The 11,543-nt window shown below is 53.9% G+C and overlaps 1 protein-coding gene across 1 annotated transcript; it reads right to left on the bottom strand.

Annotated features, from left to right (window-relative positions):
- Positions 1 to 673: 673 nt before the first annotated feature.
- Positions 674 to 9,762, bottom strand: Fdxr (ferredoxin reductase). The gene is made up of 12 exons (XM_021175972.3): positions 9,582 to 9,762; positions 8,855 to 8,958; positions 4,903 to 4,998; positions 4,593 to 4,715; positions 4,373 to 4,486; positions 3,965 to 4,066; positions 3,020 to 3,127; positions 2,686 to 2,770; positions 2,368 to 2,567; positions 2,116 to 2,287; positions 1,229 to 1,399; positions 674 to 1,104 (listed from the first exon to the last, which is right to left on the bottom strand). Exons 1-12 carry the CDS (start codon positions 9,658 to 9,660, stop codon positions 974 to 976), a joined length of 1,485 nt encoding a protein of 494 aa, XP_021031631.1. The 5' UTR covers positions 9,661 to 9,762; the 3' UTR covers positions 674 to 973.
- Positions 9,763 to 11,543: the final 1,781 nt, after the last annotated feature.

The following is an 11,543-nucleotide window of genomic DNA, read 5'->3' as shown; positions in this document are numbered from 1 at the left end:
TAAGGTAGCATCTTGCTGCTATAAGAAGCCTTAAACTGCCGTAGGCTGAAGTCGTTTTTGAAAAGGCTTGTGGATTTGTCTGGAATCTTGAAAGTGGAAAGGCACAGAGTGTATGGAGATTGGAGGGCCAAGCCAAGCCTGCCAGCACCCAGGAGAGACAGGGGCAGACTGGGGGACCTTCTTTTGTCACTATTTCTCTGTCCTGGGGGCACCAGGCAGCAGCGAGGTTAGCAGGGCAGACTTGTAAGGGATTCATCCATCACCAGTGACTGAAGTGTTAACTGAAGAGGCCGAAGCAGCAGGAAAGACAGGAAAGGGAGGATAGGTGTATGCCCCGCCTCCATCCCCACTGCGGGGGAGGGCCCCCCCAATCCCCACTGTCCCCAGGATGCTCTTGAGCAAGGATCTGTTTTCTTTTTTTTTTTTTTTTTTTTTTTTGGTTTTTCGAGGCAGGGTTTCTCTGTGTAGCCTTGGCTGTCCTGGAACTCACTTTGTAGACCAGGCTGGCCTCGAACTCAGAAATTCGCCTGCCTCTGCCTCCCGAGTGCTGGGATTAAAGGCGTGCGCCACCATGCCCGGCTAGGATCTGTTTTCTTATTTCCCTCTGGCAGCCACAGCCAAACAGGAGCTACACAGTAACAGCCCCCCAAAAATGGTAGCTATCAGCCATGGGTCTTAGGCACATCTGTTTTATTTCCACTGTGTTCCGTTCTAGAGGCCCTCCAAGGTCCATCAGAAAGGAAGCAGGACGGGTAGGGTCAGTCTGTATCTCCATCCATCCCTAGCTTCAGGTTCCCTCCTTGGCCTCAACCCACACTGGGAGGTCAGCTTGCAGAAGGCAGAGTCCAGAGGCCCCTGGAAAGGGCACGGTTCGGCGTCTAAGCCAGGGCCGCCAGCAACATAATGAACGAGAAAAGAGTCCAACTCAGAATGCCCGGCTCTCGTCTTGCACGGTACGGGCTGGGGCCCAGGTTCAGTGGCCCAGCAGCCGCAGCATCTCTCTTCGATCCACCAGCTTCTCCCTTGGTTTCCCAGTACCTTGGCCTCGAGAGACTTCCTCAGCATCCAGCTTCTCCCAGTCTGAGAAAGACACTGGCCGGACTCCTGAGGCGAATACGAAGATGGGCCTGTCACCTCCTCTCAGCCCCTTAAGGGTCCTCCTCCCAAAGGGTAAAGTTCCAAAGACAAGCCACTGTCCCACCCTCAGCCTTCAGCTTTAGGCTCCAACCTCGATTGCTGAGCAGGGCTTGAATGGCCATATAGCCAGGTCTGGGGCCGGAGGGCAGCAGCCCCGCCTTCAGGTCCTCCAGCAGCGCCTGGCTGGTGAGGAAGCTGTCCGTCATGGTTGTGGTGATGACACCTGTGGGTCCCCTCTTCACCCAGCCACTGCAGTAGAGGCCTGAGAGGGTCAACAGAGAGAGCATGGCTGAACACCGCCTAGCAAGTCTGTATCCCGAACTATACACACATACACAGGTAAACATTCTTCCATGTCTCCCAGTAGACCACACAGTGGACTTACTACAGCCACTGGCTCACTATGATAGCTCTCTGTGTGTGTGTGTTGTTGTTGTTGGTTTGGTTTTTCTAGACAGGGTTCTGTGTCGCCCTGATTGTCCTGGAACTCACTGTATAGACCAGATTGACTTCAAACTCAGAGATCTGCCTGCCTCTGCCTCCCGAGTGCTGGGATTAAAGGTGGGTGTCACCACACCCGGCCCATGACAGAGTCTTGTTTCACCCACACCACCCTCCCTCCCCACAGCTTCCATGTGGAAGAGCCGCTCCCTGAGGACACAAATGAGCTGAGACTTGCTCATCACGGTTCTGCAGGCCCTTAGTAATGTTTACTGAATGAATGAACAGGACGGGTGAGCCGACTGATGCTCCCCAAGGACAGGGGGCGATCTCCCGCCAGCGTCAGCATTGGCCCAGAGAAGGCCTCAGCAAACTTTTACTGAATGATGTCCCAGCTTGCCTGAGCATGTGGCCGAGGGGGCAGGAGGAGGGCCTGTCTCAAAGCTGTGTCTTAGACCATATGGGCATAGATGGTGTGGTCTTGGCACAACCGCCTCCCACCGGACTCAGACGCCCTGCCTTTGCTCACCATCTCACCTGGGACATTCACAACCCGGCCCTCTGTGTTGGGGATGACTCCGAGCTTGGGGTCAAAGGGCACGCTGGGGTCGATGGGGCGGCTCTTATACCCAACGCTGCTCAGCAGCAGTCCACAAGGGAGGTCCTCCACATCTCCTGTGGGCACTGCCCGAGTGGACTCCCCAACACCCTGTTGGGGAGAATGTGGGTAACACCAGGATGGGATGGGGGAAGCCTAAAAAGGGGAAGTCTGGGTAACACAAGACTCACCTCTAGACTAGTAACTGCCAGGCGGATGCCTGCTACCCGTCGGCCATCTGGGGTGGGGAGCACCTGCTGGGGGCTTCGGAAAAAGCGGAGACCCCAGGCCCGGGAGGCCAGTGCCTGGCGGGCAGCCTCTTCCACTCCTGGCTTCTCCGTGGCTGTCCGAAGCAGCAGTTCTGTTAGCCGCCTCCTTGGACGGGGGACATCTGTCAGCAACATGGGATAATATTGCAGCGTTGTCCCTGTGGTCGCCCTTCCCCAAGCCTTATTTAACTTAAGACATCCCCTTCCTGTGAGCTGGGGGGGCTGGACTTGGCCCCTCACCCTTAATTCTGTCCTGGAGGCCCAAGAAATCCGAAGGATCCAAAATGGGCCGGGTTCCTGGCAACTGAATCATCTCCCGAAGCTCCTTGAGGGTGGGGGTTGGGGGAGGGGGAGGTCAGGTCCAGAGCGCTGAGCGCTCCCGGGCCCACCAGAGTTCAGCCCTGGTGGGAGAAACCATGAGCAGTGTGGGGAAAGACCACAGCCTCTGGGACCTGCCTCCTCCCCATTCCATCCAGGGAAGCAGCCACTCCCAAGGGCCCTGCAGCAACTCCAAAGCATGTGAAGCGGAAACCTTTCCTTAGAACCCTGGCTCCTCCCCTTCTGGGCTCCGTACCTTAATGGTGAACGCTACTTGCAGGGGCCCACGCCGGCCCACTATCCACACAGTCTTCACCCGACTCTGCCTCAGGGCCCCCAATGCAGCCTCTGTGATGTCTGTTTTCTGGCACAAAAGGAGACTCTTAAGGCCAGGTACAGTGGGACAGGAGACAGAGGCATGCGTATCTCTGTGAAATCGAGGCCAGTCTAATCCACACAGTGAGTTTCCGGCCTGCCAAGGCTAAATATTTGACCTTGATTCAAACGAAGGGGAAGGAGGACTTGACTTGGAAAAGGGGGACTTGCGAGGCTAGCCGGTCTCCTTCCCACTCTGATCCGGAGAAAACCATCGGTCCAAAATCTATACCGCCAACTCCCCCTGGCGGCCACATAGAGCATTGACGCCAATCCTGCAAATGGCTCCTAGGTAACAACGGCACTTTCTTCCACCCTGTAAGGTTTTCCTGACAGCCTATCACAGGTCTGCAACAGGACAAGGGGCTTACGGAGGCATTAACAGTCTGTGTGAGCTAAACAGGCTAGTTTGAAACCTCACATGGTTCTTATCTTGTAGGGAGAGATATACTCCTCCGTTCTCATCGGTGTAAAGCCACAGTCTTCGAAGCAAGGCTGTGGAATGGAAGTAAAGGCGACTAGTGGCTGAGCCCGTATCTAAGGGACACCTGCACAGGACGGCCTGGAAGACCTCCAGGCAGAAGGAATAGCTGAGGCAAGAATGAGAAGTGGAAGGAATGTAAATTCTTAGCTAGCAGGAGGTCAGTCCGGATGTTCCGAGGAAGGAGAATGAGTGTGTGAATGCCCAGGGCACACTGGGGTGTGAAGGTACCTTGCCTGGGCTCCTGTTGGGAGAGATGAGACCCGAATCCCCCCACCCCCTCAGGGGCATTCTCTTCTCAATGCGTTCCCACTCCATCTCTCCAGCCTCTGACTGACCCCTCACCTCCAGGTGCTCAGGTGGGGTCAGCAGGATCCGGGCCACATCCAGAGCCACATTCCCCTGTCCCAGAATCACAGCCGTGTCACAGCTCAGATCTGGCGCCAGCTGGAAGAGAAAGGTCTTGATAGGGTGCCCCTCTCCTCAGTCCCAACTAGGTTAATCTCATCCGCAGACACTTTAGGCCATGTCTGCTGGGCCCCCAGCCTGCCCTAGGCAATCCACTCCATCCCACTTCCCTCTCCCTCAGTCCCACAGAAGGTCTCCACAGCTGGCCTGCCTCAGCCATTGATGTCTCACATCAACCTCAGTTTTCTCCTCACTACCTTGACCTCAAAGTCGAACAGGGGGGTGAGGTGGGGGCACAATGTCCTGACTCCAGCCGGAAGCAGCAGGGGTGCCCCTCAAACTCACCTCCTGGTTCTCGGGAAGCCCATTGTACCAGCCCACAAAGGCCCGGGCTGAGACCACTCCAGGCAGCTCCTCGCCAGGAATTCCCAGGGGTTGATGGTCCTCTGCTCCATAACTCTGAAGGAAGACGAAGCCACCACCCATGCCCAAGGCCTCAGCACCAGCCTCCTGCCTCCCGCAGCCCCTCCTCTTATAACCACACCCCTTCCACACGGGAACTCACCAGCACCACACCATGGTAGGCTTCCTGAAGCTCTGGAACCGACACGTCCCTGCCCACCACCACATTGCCCCGGAAGGCACAGCGGTCTGAGCGGGCTGTCTGTGTAAATGTGTTGATAACATTCTGCCATGCAGCATCGGGAGGGGAACGTTAGAAGGTAGGGTAGCTCCAGGGAACATGCCAGTCTCACTCTCACCCCCTCCCCTGCCCACTGCCCCCGATGCCCGGAATGGGCCCTGTATGTCAGGGAGCCTCTCTACTCTCATCTTTACCGTCTCCAACACCATCCTCCACACCAGGCAACACCCACCTTTACTTCAGGATGGTCAGGTGCCACACCAAAGCGCACCAGGCCGAATGGCACGAGCTGCTTCTCGTAGATGTCTACGTGGGCATGGGTGTGGTGCTGAGGGAGAAAAACAGCCAGTGGGTTCAAAGGGGAGGCAGGGCCCCCACAGGGTCACCCTTCCCATGGCAGAGCAAGGAAACCCAGTTCAAATGGCCAACGAGCCTGGCTCTACCCATCCATGAGCAGAAAGAAGGACCCAGCGTTCCTTCTGCCCAGATAAGGGCTCTCGAGGAACAGGGCAGCAAGAGAAACTGAGGTCAGATCTCAGGGACTTCCAACAGAGAATGTGAGGAATTGGAAGTGTCAGGACTTCATCCTCAGGTCAGATGTAGACCTTCGAAGACCTTCATGACATACTGGCCATGTGATCTGAGGACCTGCCTTAGCTCTAAGTCTCCAAGATGATGCTACTGTGTCAGGGATCAGCCAAGTTGGGAGAGAGGACAGAGAAAATGAGGCACAGCTGGGGCATGTGGGGTCAGAGAAAATGGGGACACAGCTGGGACATGTGGGGACAGAAGGGGTGGCAGAGGGCCTACTCCCAGCTTTAGAAAAACAGTCTGGCTATTTCAGCTGCCCCATGTCACCTGTGTCCCAAGGCACTTTACAGGGTATAGGGAAGGTCTGAGATTGGAACTAGCCAAATGAGCCTGGTCTGGCTCTGCTGCCACCAATGGCAAGGACCCGGTAAGTCCCAGAACAAGCCTGGGCCTCGGTCTCCTTCTCTGTGAACTGGGAGGCCTTGGGGAAGGTGAGTCAGGGAAGAGAGTGCCCTGACCTCCCCACCCAGCTCAGAAGGACTCAAGGCCAATGGGTTCCTGCTTATCTCCCCTGGCCTTCGTCCAAATCCTGTTTCCCTCTATTCCACAGCCTGCCCTAAGGCCAACCCCTCTAGCCCCTCTGCCTTTTTGTCCTTGGTCAGACCCTAAGCAGCCTCCCAAATGGCCTCTCTCAGACACCATGGAAACTGAAGCTATGGAGAACTATGGAGAGTGTAGCTGTGAAGTCCACAGCCACAGAGCCAAGCCCTGTCCCGCCACCAACTGCTGGGTCATGGGGGAAGGGTCTGCTCAGTAGGATGTCTGGTCCCTCTGGACCACACTCAAGGCTGAATGAGTCAGGCTCAAGAGCTCAGCCTGCGGGTCCCCCAGTGTGAGGACACAACGGACTCACTCAGGTTCCTTACAGCTGTGGCTTTCCCCGTCCTTCTCACGGCCACAGGTCAGAGTTCAAACTGCTCAGCCTGCTAGCCATCCCTGATACAACCTCACCTCACCGTCTGCATCTTCCGCTCCATCCCCCTGCAGAGGGAGTCTTCCTTCCAGACTACCTGTCCACAGTAGCCCTGATCTCACACCAAGACCCATCTTCCCAGAAACCTCTCTCTCCTCCCACCAACTGTTGCTTCTCTGGCCCTTTTCCTAAGATGGACAGTCCCCAAAGCAGTTCTGCTCTGGGGTCCCCTGCTCTTCCTGAATTTACATGTCCTGTGTCCTAGGGAAGTCCTCCCTACTCCCTCCTGTGACCTCACATCTTGGAGGCCTGACGTGGCCTCTCTATCTTTCCTCCCCCTCCTCTCACCCTATCTCTTTTCCCATCTGAGATCCAGGATGCCTCACTCCACACATCGAAGCCCATTCCTTGTCCCCTGCCCTTTCCCCTCTATCCGTGTTTCTTTTTCCCTCCACCCCTGGAGCTCCAGTCGTGGCCTTTGGCCTCCCCTTTCACCTTGACCTATTCGGTCCACATCCTTTCCTCCCCCACTCTCTTGCTCTCTGGGCAAGCAGCCCTGCTTAAGTCTACCCATCAGAGAGAGCACTCCCAGCGACAAGTGGGCTGGGGGAGCTGCCGGTGCCCGCCATCACTCACGAGGCCCTGTGTTCCATCCCTAGGGGAGGCTTCCTTGCCTTTCCTTCCTTAAATGTCTTTTTTTTAAGTTATCCGTATGTGGGGTGCGGAGCACAAGCGCATGAGAACAGCACCCAAAGAGACCAGAGGGTGGGTTCAGAGCCCCCAGAGTTACAGATGGGTGTAAGTCGCCTGTTGGGAGTGCTGGGAACTGAACTCAGAACTTCTTCAAAGCGGTATGCACTCTTAACCACTGAGACGTCTCCTCTCTCCCCATTTGCTTGAGATGAGTCACTGAGGCCTGTTTCCTATATCTGTGAGGGTCAGAATCCACCCCCCCAACCCCCCCCAGGGTGTTTGCTTAAAACTGCTGATTCTGAGAGTCCCAGTCATAGAGTTTGGTTAAATCTGAGCTGGACCCAGAAATGCTTATTTAGATAAAACCTCTCCAGCAGGGAACATGGAGAGTGTTCAAAGAAAGCCACTCAAGTCTACAACGTGGTCAGTGGTCTCTGGGTACCTTGTGATCATGGCCCTCACCTCTTCACCCCTCAGATACGCGATGGCCTTCTGGAAGAGGCTCTGGAATGATGGCTCAGGGCCACTCCCCTTCCTCTGGCCTTCATCCACATAATTCCTCATTCCTGAGGCTCTCCTGCTATTTTATTCTCATATGCTCCATAAAATACAGTTTGCACACCTCTCCCTCTAGACTGGGCTAGGGGTTACCCCTAGTTCAAGCCCTAAAATACCTTGTAAACCAGCTTCCTCGAGCTACACTGTCAGGTCCATAAGCACACCCACATGCCTGCAGGTCAAGATCCCGCCCACTGAGAAGACACCAAAAACCCTGCTTTCTAGATCCTATTCCCTCAACCTCAGTGCCCCTTACAAGTACCCTCCCTGATACCAACCACACCACCCACCTACCCACCCCAACCCTGAGAACCCCTGGGTCTCCATCTCAGAGCCCAGGCCATCCTCCATCCCAGAGCCCAGGCTGTTCTCCATCCCAGAACTCAGGCTGTCCTTCAGCAGTGGCCTTGCACTCCAGGCTGACTCATGTCGGGACCAGGGAGCTTGCCGAAGCCCACACATGGCCTTCGGTGCTTCTCAAATATACATCTCTAGGGGACAGCTTCTGGAGGCGCTGACCTGTGTAGATCATGGTATGTAGCTGCAGAGTCATGCATAGGTCACTTCACAGCAGAGGTCTCCATGAGACCCTCCTAGTGTCAGCCCCAGGTAAACCAGGCCACTGGGTCCCTCTGCCTTTCAAATATTTGTATGTGTTATCAATACAATCATTGTTTTTTCTTCTGTCCTGTTGGTATTACAAGCCCCTCTAAAGTTCAGACACTGTCTCTTCTCAGTCGATCTCAGTAGCCCTTACTTTTTAAAAATACTTATTTTATCACTTTTAGTTATGTACGTTGTGTGTGTGTGCAAGAATGAAGGGCCAAGCAGAGGCCAGAAGAGGACATTGGGTTCCCTGGAGCTGAGTTGTGAGCCACTGTGTGGGTGCTGGGAACCCAACTCCCATCTTTTGGTCCTCTTTGAGACCGTAAACACTCCTAACCACGGAGCCTTCTCTGCAGTACCCCGCCCCCTTCCTCTTTTGCTTTAAGGTCTGAGACAGAGTTTCCAGTACATCTGGCAAGACTAATACTGAAAGCTTTGAGACCTTGGCCTTTGTGGAAGAGAATGGTCGTGGGGAGGGCGCAAAGCTGCAGACAAGATTGCCTTGAAATATAAAATGCTGGAGATGAAGAAGCGTAAAGATAAGGGGAGGCAAAAGCCATCCCATTAGACTGAAAAGACTTCCCTACAAAGCAGGAGACAGCTGCCCATCTGTCCTCAACCACCATCCATGGAACAAATGTATGTCTCTCACAGCTGAGGACCTAGGGCGCCTCAGCTATACCTGTGGAATCAGGTAGAAAGAACACAGCTTACATGAGTCGGAAGCCCCATCCTTGTCAGACAAACCAAAGGGCTGGAGCCTACCCCCAGAACTGGGGCAAGAAATGGTGAGAAGGGAGCCTGGAGGGAGTGCCTCGCTTACCTTTAACAAGTGTTGCGCTGTGTAGAAGCCAGCTGGGCCACTGCCGACCACACAGATCTGAGGGGTCTTCTCGTGTGTGGAGAACTTCTGGCAGAAGCCTGGGGCTAGGCAGAGCAGGGGACAGCAGGGTCAAACCAACACCCTCCTACCACCCCAAACCAATTCTGTCCAGTTGCAGCTTGCCTTCACCCTCACCTGCATCTTCCTTTTTCCGTTCCTCAAAGCTTCACCATTTCATCTGAATGCCAGAGCTGTCTTTATCCAGAACCCCATGTCTCACCCATGAACAATAATCTGCCCCAGACCCCCTTAACCCCCAAGCTGTCCTGCACAGCACTCTTTCTTGCGAGGTTCCCTGTTTGATCTCATGTCTTCATATCCCCATCACGTTTCTATTTTGCTTTTTTCTATCCCTTCTTTCCCCACAGAACTCTATTGCTCATCTCCTCACCTCGGATTTGCCTGTCACCTCCGTTCACCTCGTATCACACATAAAGACCTCATGGTCTATCCTTTTAGCCTTTACTGAGCTGTCTTACCCAGGACGCCTTACATCTCTTTCCACAGATCCTCCCCTCTCCATCACTCCCATTTCTCCCGCAAGAGCAGACACGTTCAGCTTCGCCCCTCTCCAGCCCCGCCTCAGCTCCGCTCGGACCCCCACCCCCCCGTTCTTGATCACAGGCCTCCCCTCGCCCTGGTGCAGCCCCAAGAGCCCTGATCCTACTCGGAGTGCTCCTGGAGAGAGACAGCCGAACCCCAGACCACGCGGACCAGCGCCACCAGTGCCAGCAGCGAGGAGCCATGGCTGAGAACTGCAACCAGCAAGCGGAAGAGCTAGCACTGACTCTTCAGTGCTGAGCGCAGGTCCAGCAGCCCGCCGGGGACGCTCCTCTGGACCCGCCCATCACTGGAGCCCCGCCCCAAACCTCGCCTCCCGCTTGCTTAGAAACTTCAACTTGGAGACTTCACCACGATTTCCGAAATAACCACGCCCCCAAAGATAACCACGCCCCTATCTCGCTAAGGCCCCGCCCCCAGAAGTCCAATCCTCAAAAGCTTAACAAATTTCTCCCGGCTTCCTCGTACCTCCAGATGCCGGAAGTCTAGATTTGAAGAAACGCGAATCCCCTATGCTGTTTCAGTTGCTCTTGAAGAAGGGAGCCAATTGGAAAGGAGCTTACTTTACATAAAGCTTGCCGCTCGCTGATGACGCAATGCCCCGTTGTCGTTGTTTGAGTGATTTTTGTATCAGCCAATCAGAAGGCCAGAGCCCGGAAGTCTCGCGTATCCGCTGTTTTGGACTCCTCGATTTTTAAGTCTGGATGTTGAACTGATGTAGCCTCAGACAGTCGCTTGTGCGTGTCAGAGCAGGACAAGTATTAAACTCTCAAGAGCTTATTTCTAGTCACTCTCTTCTCACGATGGGGGAGGAAACACGCGAAGATGTTCCCCCTCTGGCACTGAGACCAGAGCCCGACCTTCGACCCCGGTCCGACAATACAGGGATCAGGGTGAGACCGTACCTTAGGGGGCACCCAAAAGCTCAGTAGTCAAGGTAAATCGTTCATATTCCATGTTTTAAAAGAAAATTGATGCAAAGCCTAAAATCAATATCTTTTTAAAGTTTTTTTTAACATTTATATATTTTATTACATTATTTATGGGGGCCGGTGTACACTTGCCACAGCGTTCGCGTGGTGTGTGGGAGTCAGAGGACAGCTTATAGGAGTTGGTTCCCTCCTCTACGTGAATTCCTGGGTTTCAGACTCATTTAAGGCTGAGGGCAAGCAACTTTACCCTCCAGCTGACCCACAAGTGTTTTCTACACAAGAACAGGAGCTGAGGAAGGGTGAATGCTTAATGTGCACAAGATCCTGGTTTCGATCACACCACAAAAAATATATAATTAAAATAAGGGCAGGACCCATTGTCACCTCTAACCAGACAAGCCCAGTGCTTCTCTGAGAGTCCTTCTCCTTCTTGGAAGACTAACCTGTCATCCTCACAACATCTGATTCTTGTTTATTCTTGTTGAAGATTGAACCCAGGGACTTACAAAATTGCTCTACCTTTTAACTGCCCCCTGCCCTCTGCCCCCTGCCCCTGCCCCGCCCTGCCCCGCCCCGCCCCTAGCTGAATCTTCTATTCCATAATTCAGGTACAAAGCTAGCCTGGGCTGTATACAGAGTGGCACCTGATCTCACAAAACAGTATGCCACTTCTTTTGTGAGAGGGAAATGGCAGTAGGAACATGGTCATACCAACGGAAACTGGCTTGACTGGCCTGACTCCAATCTGGAATTCTTGGGCCAGATGAATGGCTAGGTGACAGCTTGGTGACAGCTTGGTGACAGCTTGGTGAACTTCATGCTGAGTCAGTCCATTTCAACTTTTAGGCTGGTCTGTTGAAGCCTTGTGTAGGAGCTTAATAATCCAGACGTTTCCCCTGTTTTGTATTTCATATTTTTTACACTATTTTAAGAATGTTTTTAGCCATGCTGCGGTGGCACTGGGGAGGCAGAGGAGGGCAGATCTGTGAGTTCGAAGCCAGCCTGGTCTACAGAGAGAAGACAAAAGAACAACAACAAAAATGAAGGTTATTTTTAGTTGAAGTTTGACATACAGAGAAGTGCATATATTCTAACCATAGTTGATGGGTTATGAGACTGTAGGTGTAATAATGTGA

Source organism: Mus caroli, unplaced genomic scaffold (assembly GCF_978045245.1).
Source record: "Mus caroli unplaced genomic scaffold, Mus_caroli_1 scaffold_13, whole genome shotgun sequence".
NCBI classification, from domain to species: domain Eukaryota; kingdom Metazoa; phylum Chordata; class Mammalia; order Rodentia; family Muridae; genus Mus; species Mus caroli.
This window is presented reverse-complemented; position numbering and strand designations above follow the sequence as displayed.

What these genes read in the sequence shown, in the direction of transcription:
- Fdxr (XM_021175972.3), bottom strand. Translation starts at nt 9,660, where the DNA reads ATGGCTCCTCGCTGCTGGCACTGGTGGCGCTGGTCCGCGTGGTCTGGG. An exon ending in TCTCTCCAGGAGCACTCCGA is followed by an intron (nt 8,959 to 9,581) that starts GTAGGATCAGGG and finishes TGCTCTGCCTAG; the next exon opens with CCCCAGGCTTCTGCCAGAAG. An exon ending in CCCCACCTGAGCACCTGGAG is followed by an intron (nt 3,128 to 3,964) that starts GTGAGGGGTCAG and finishes CTTTTGTGCCAG; the next exon opens with AAAACAGACATCACAGAGGC.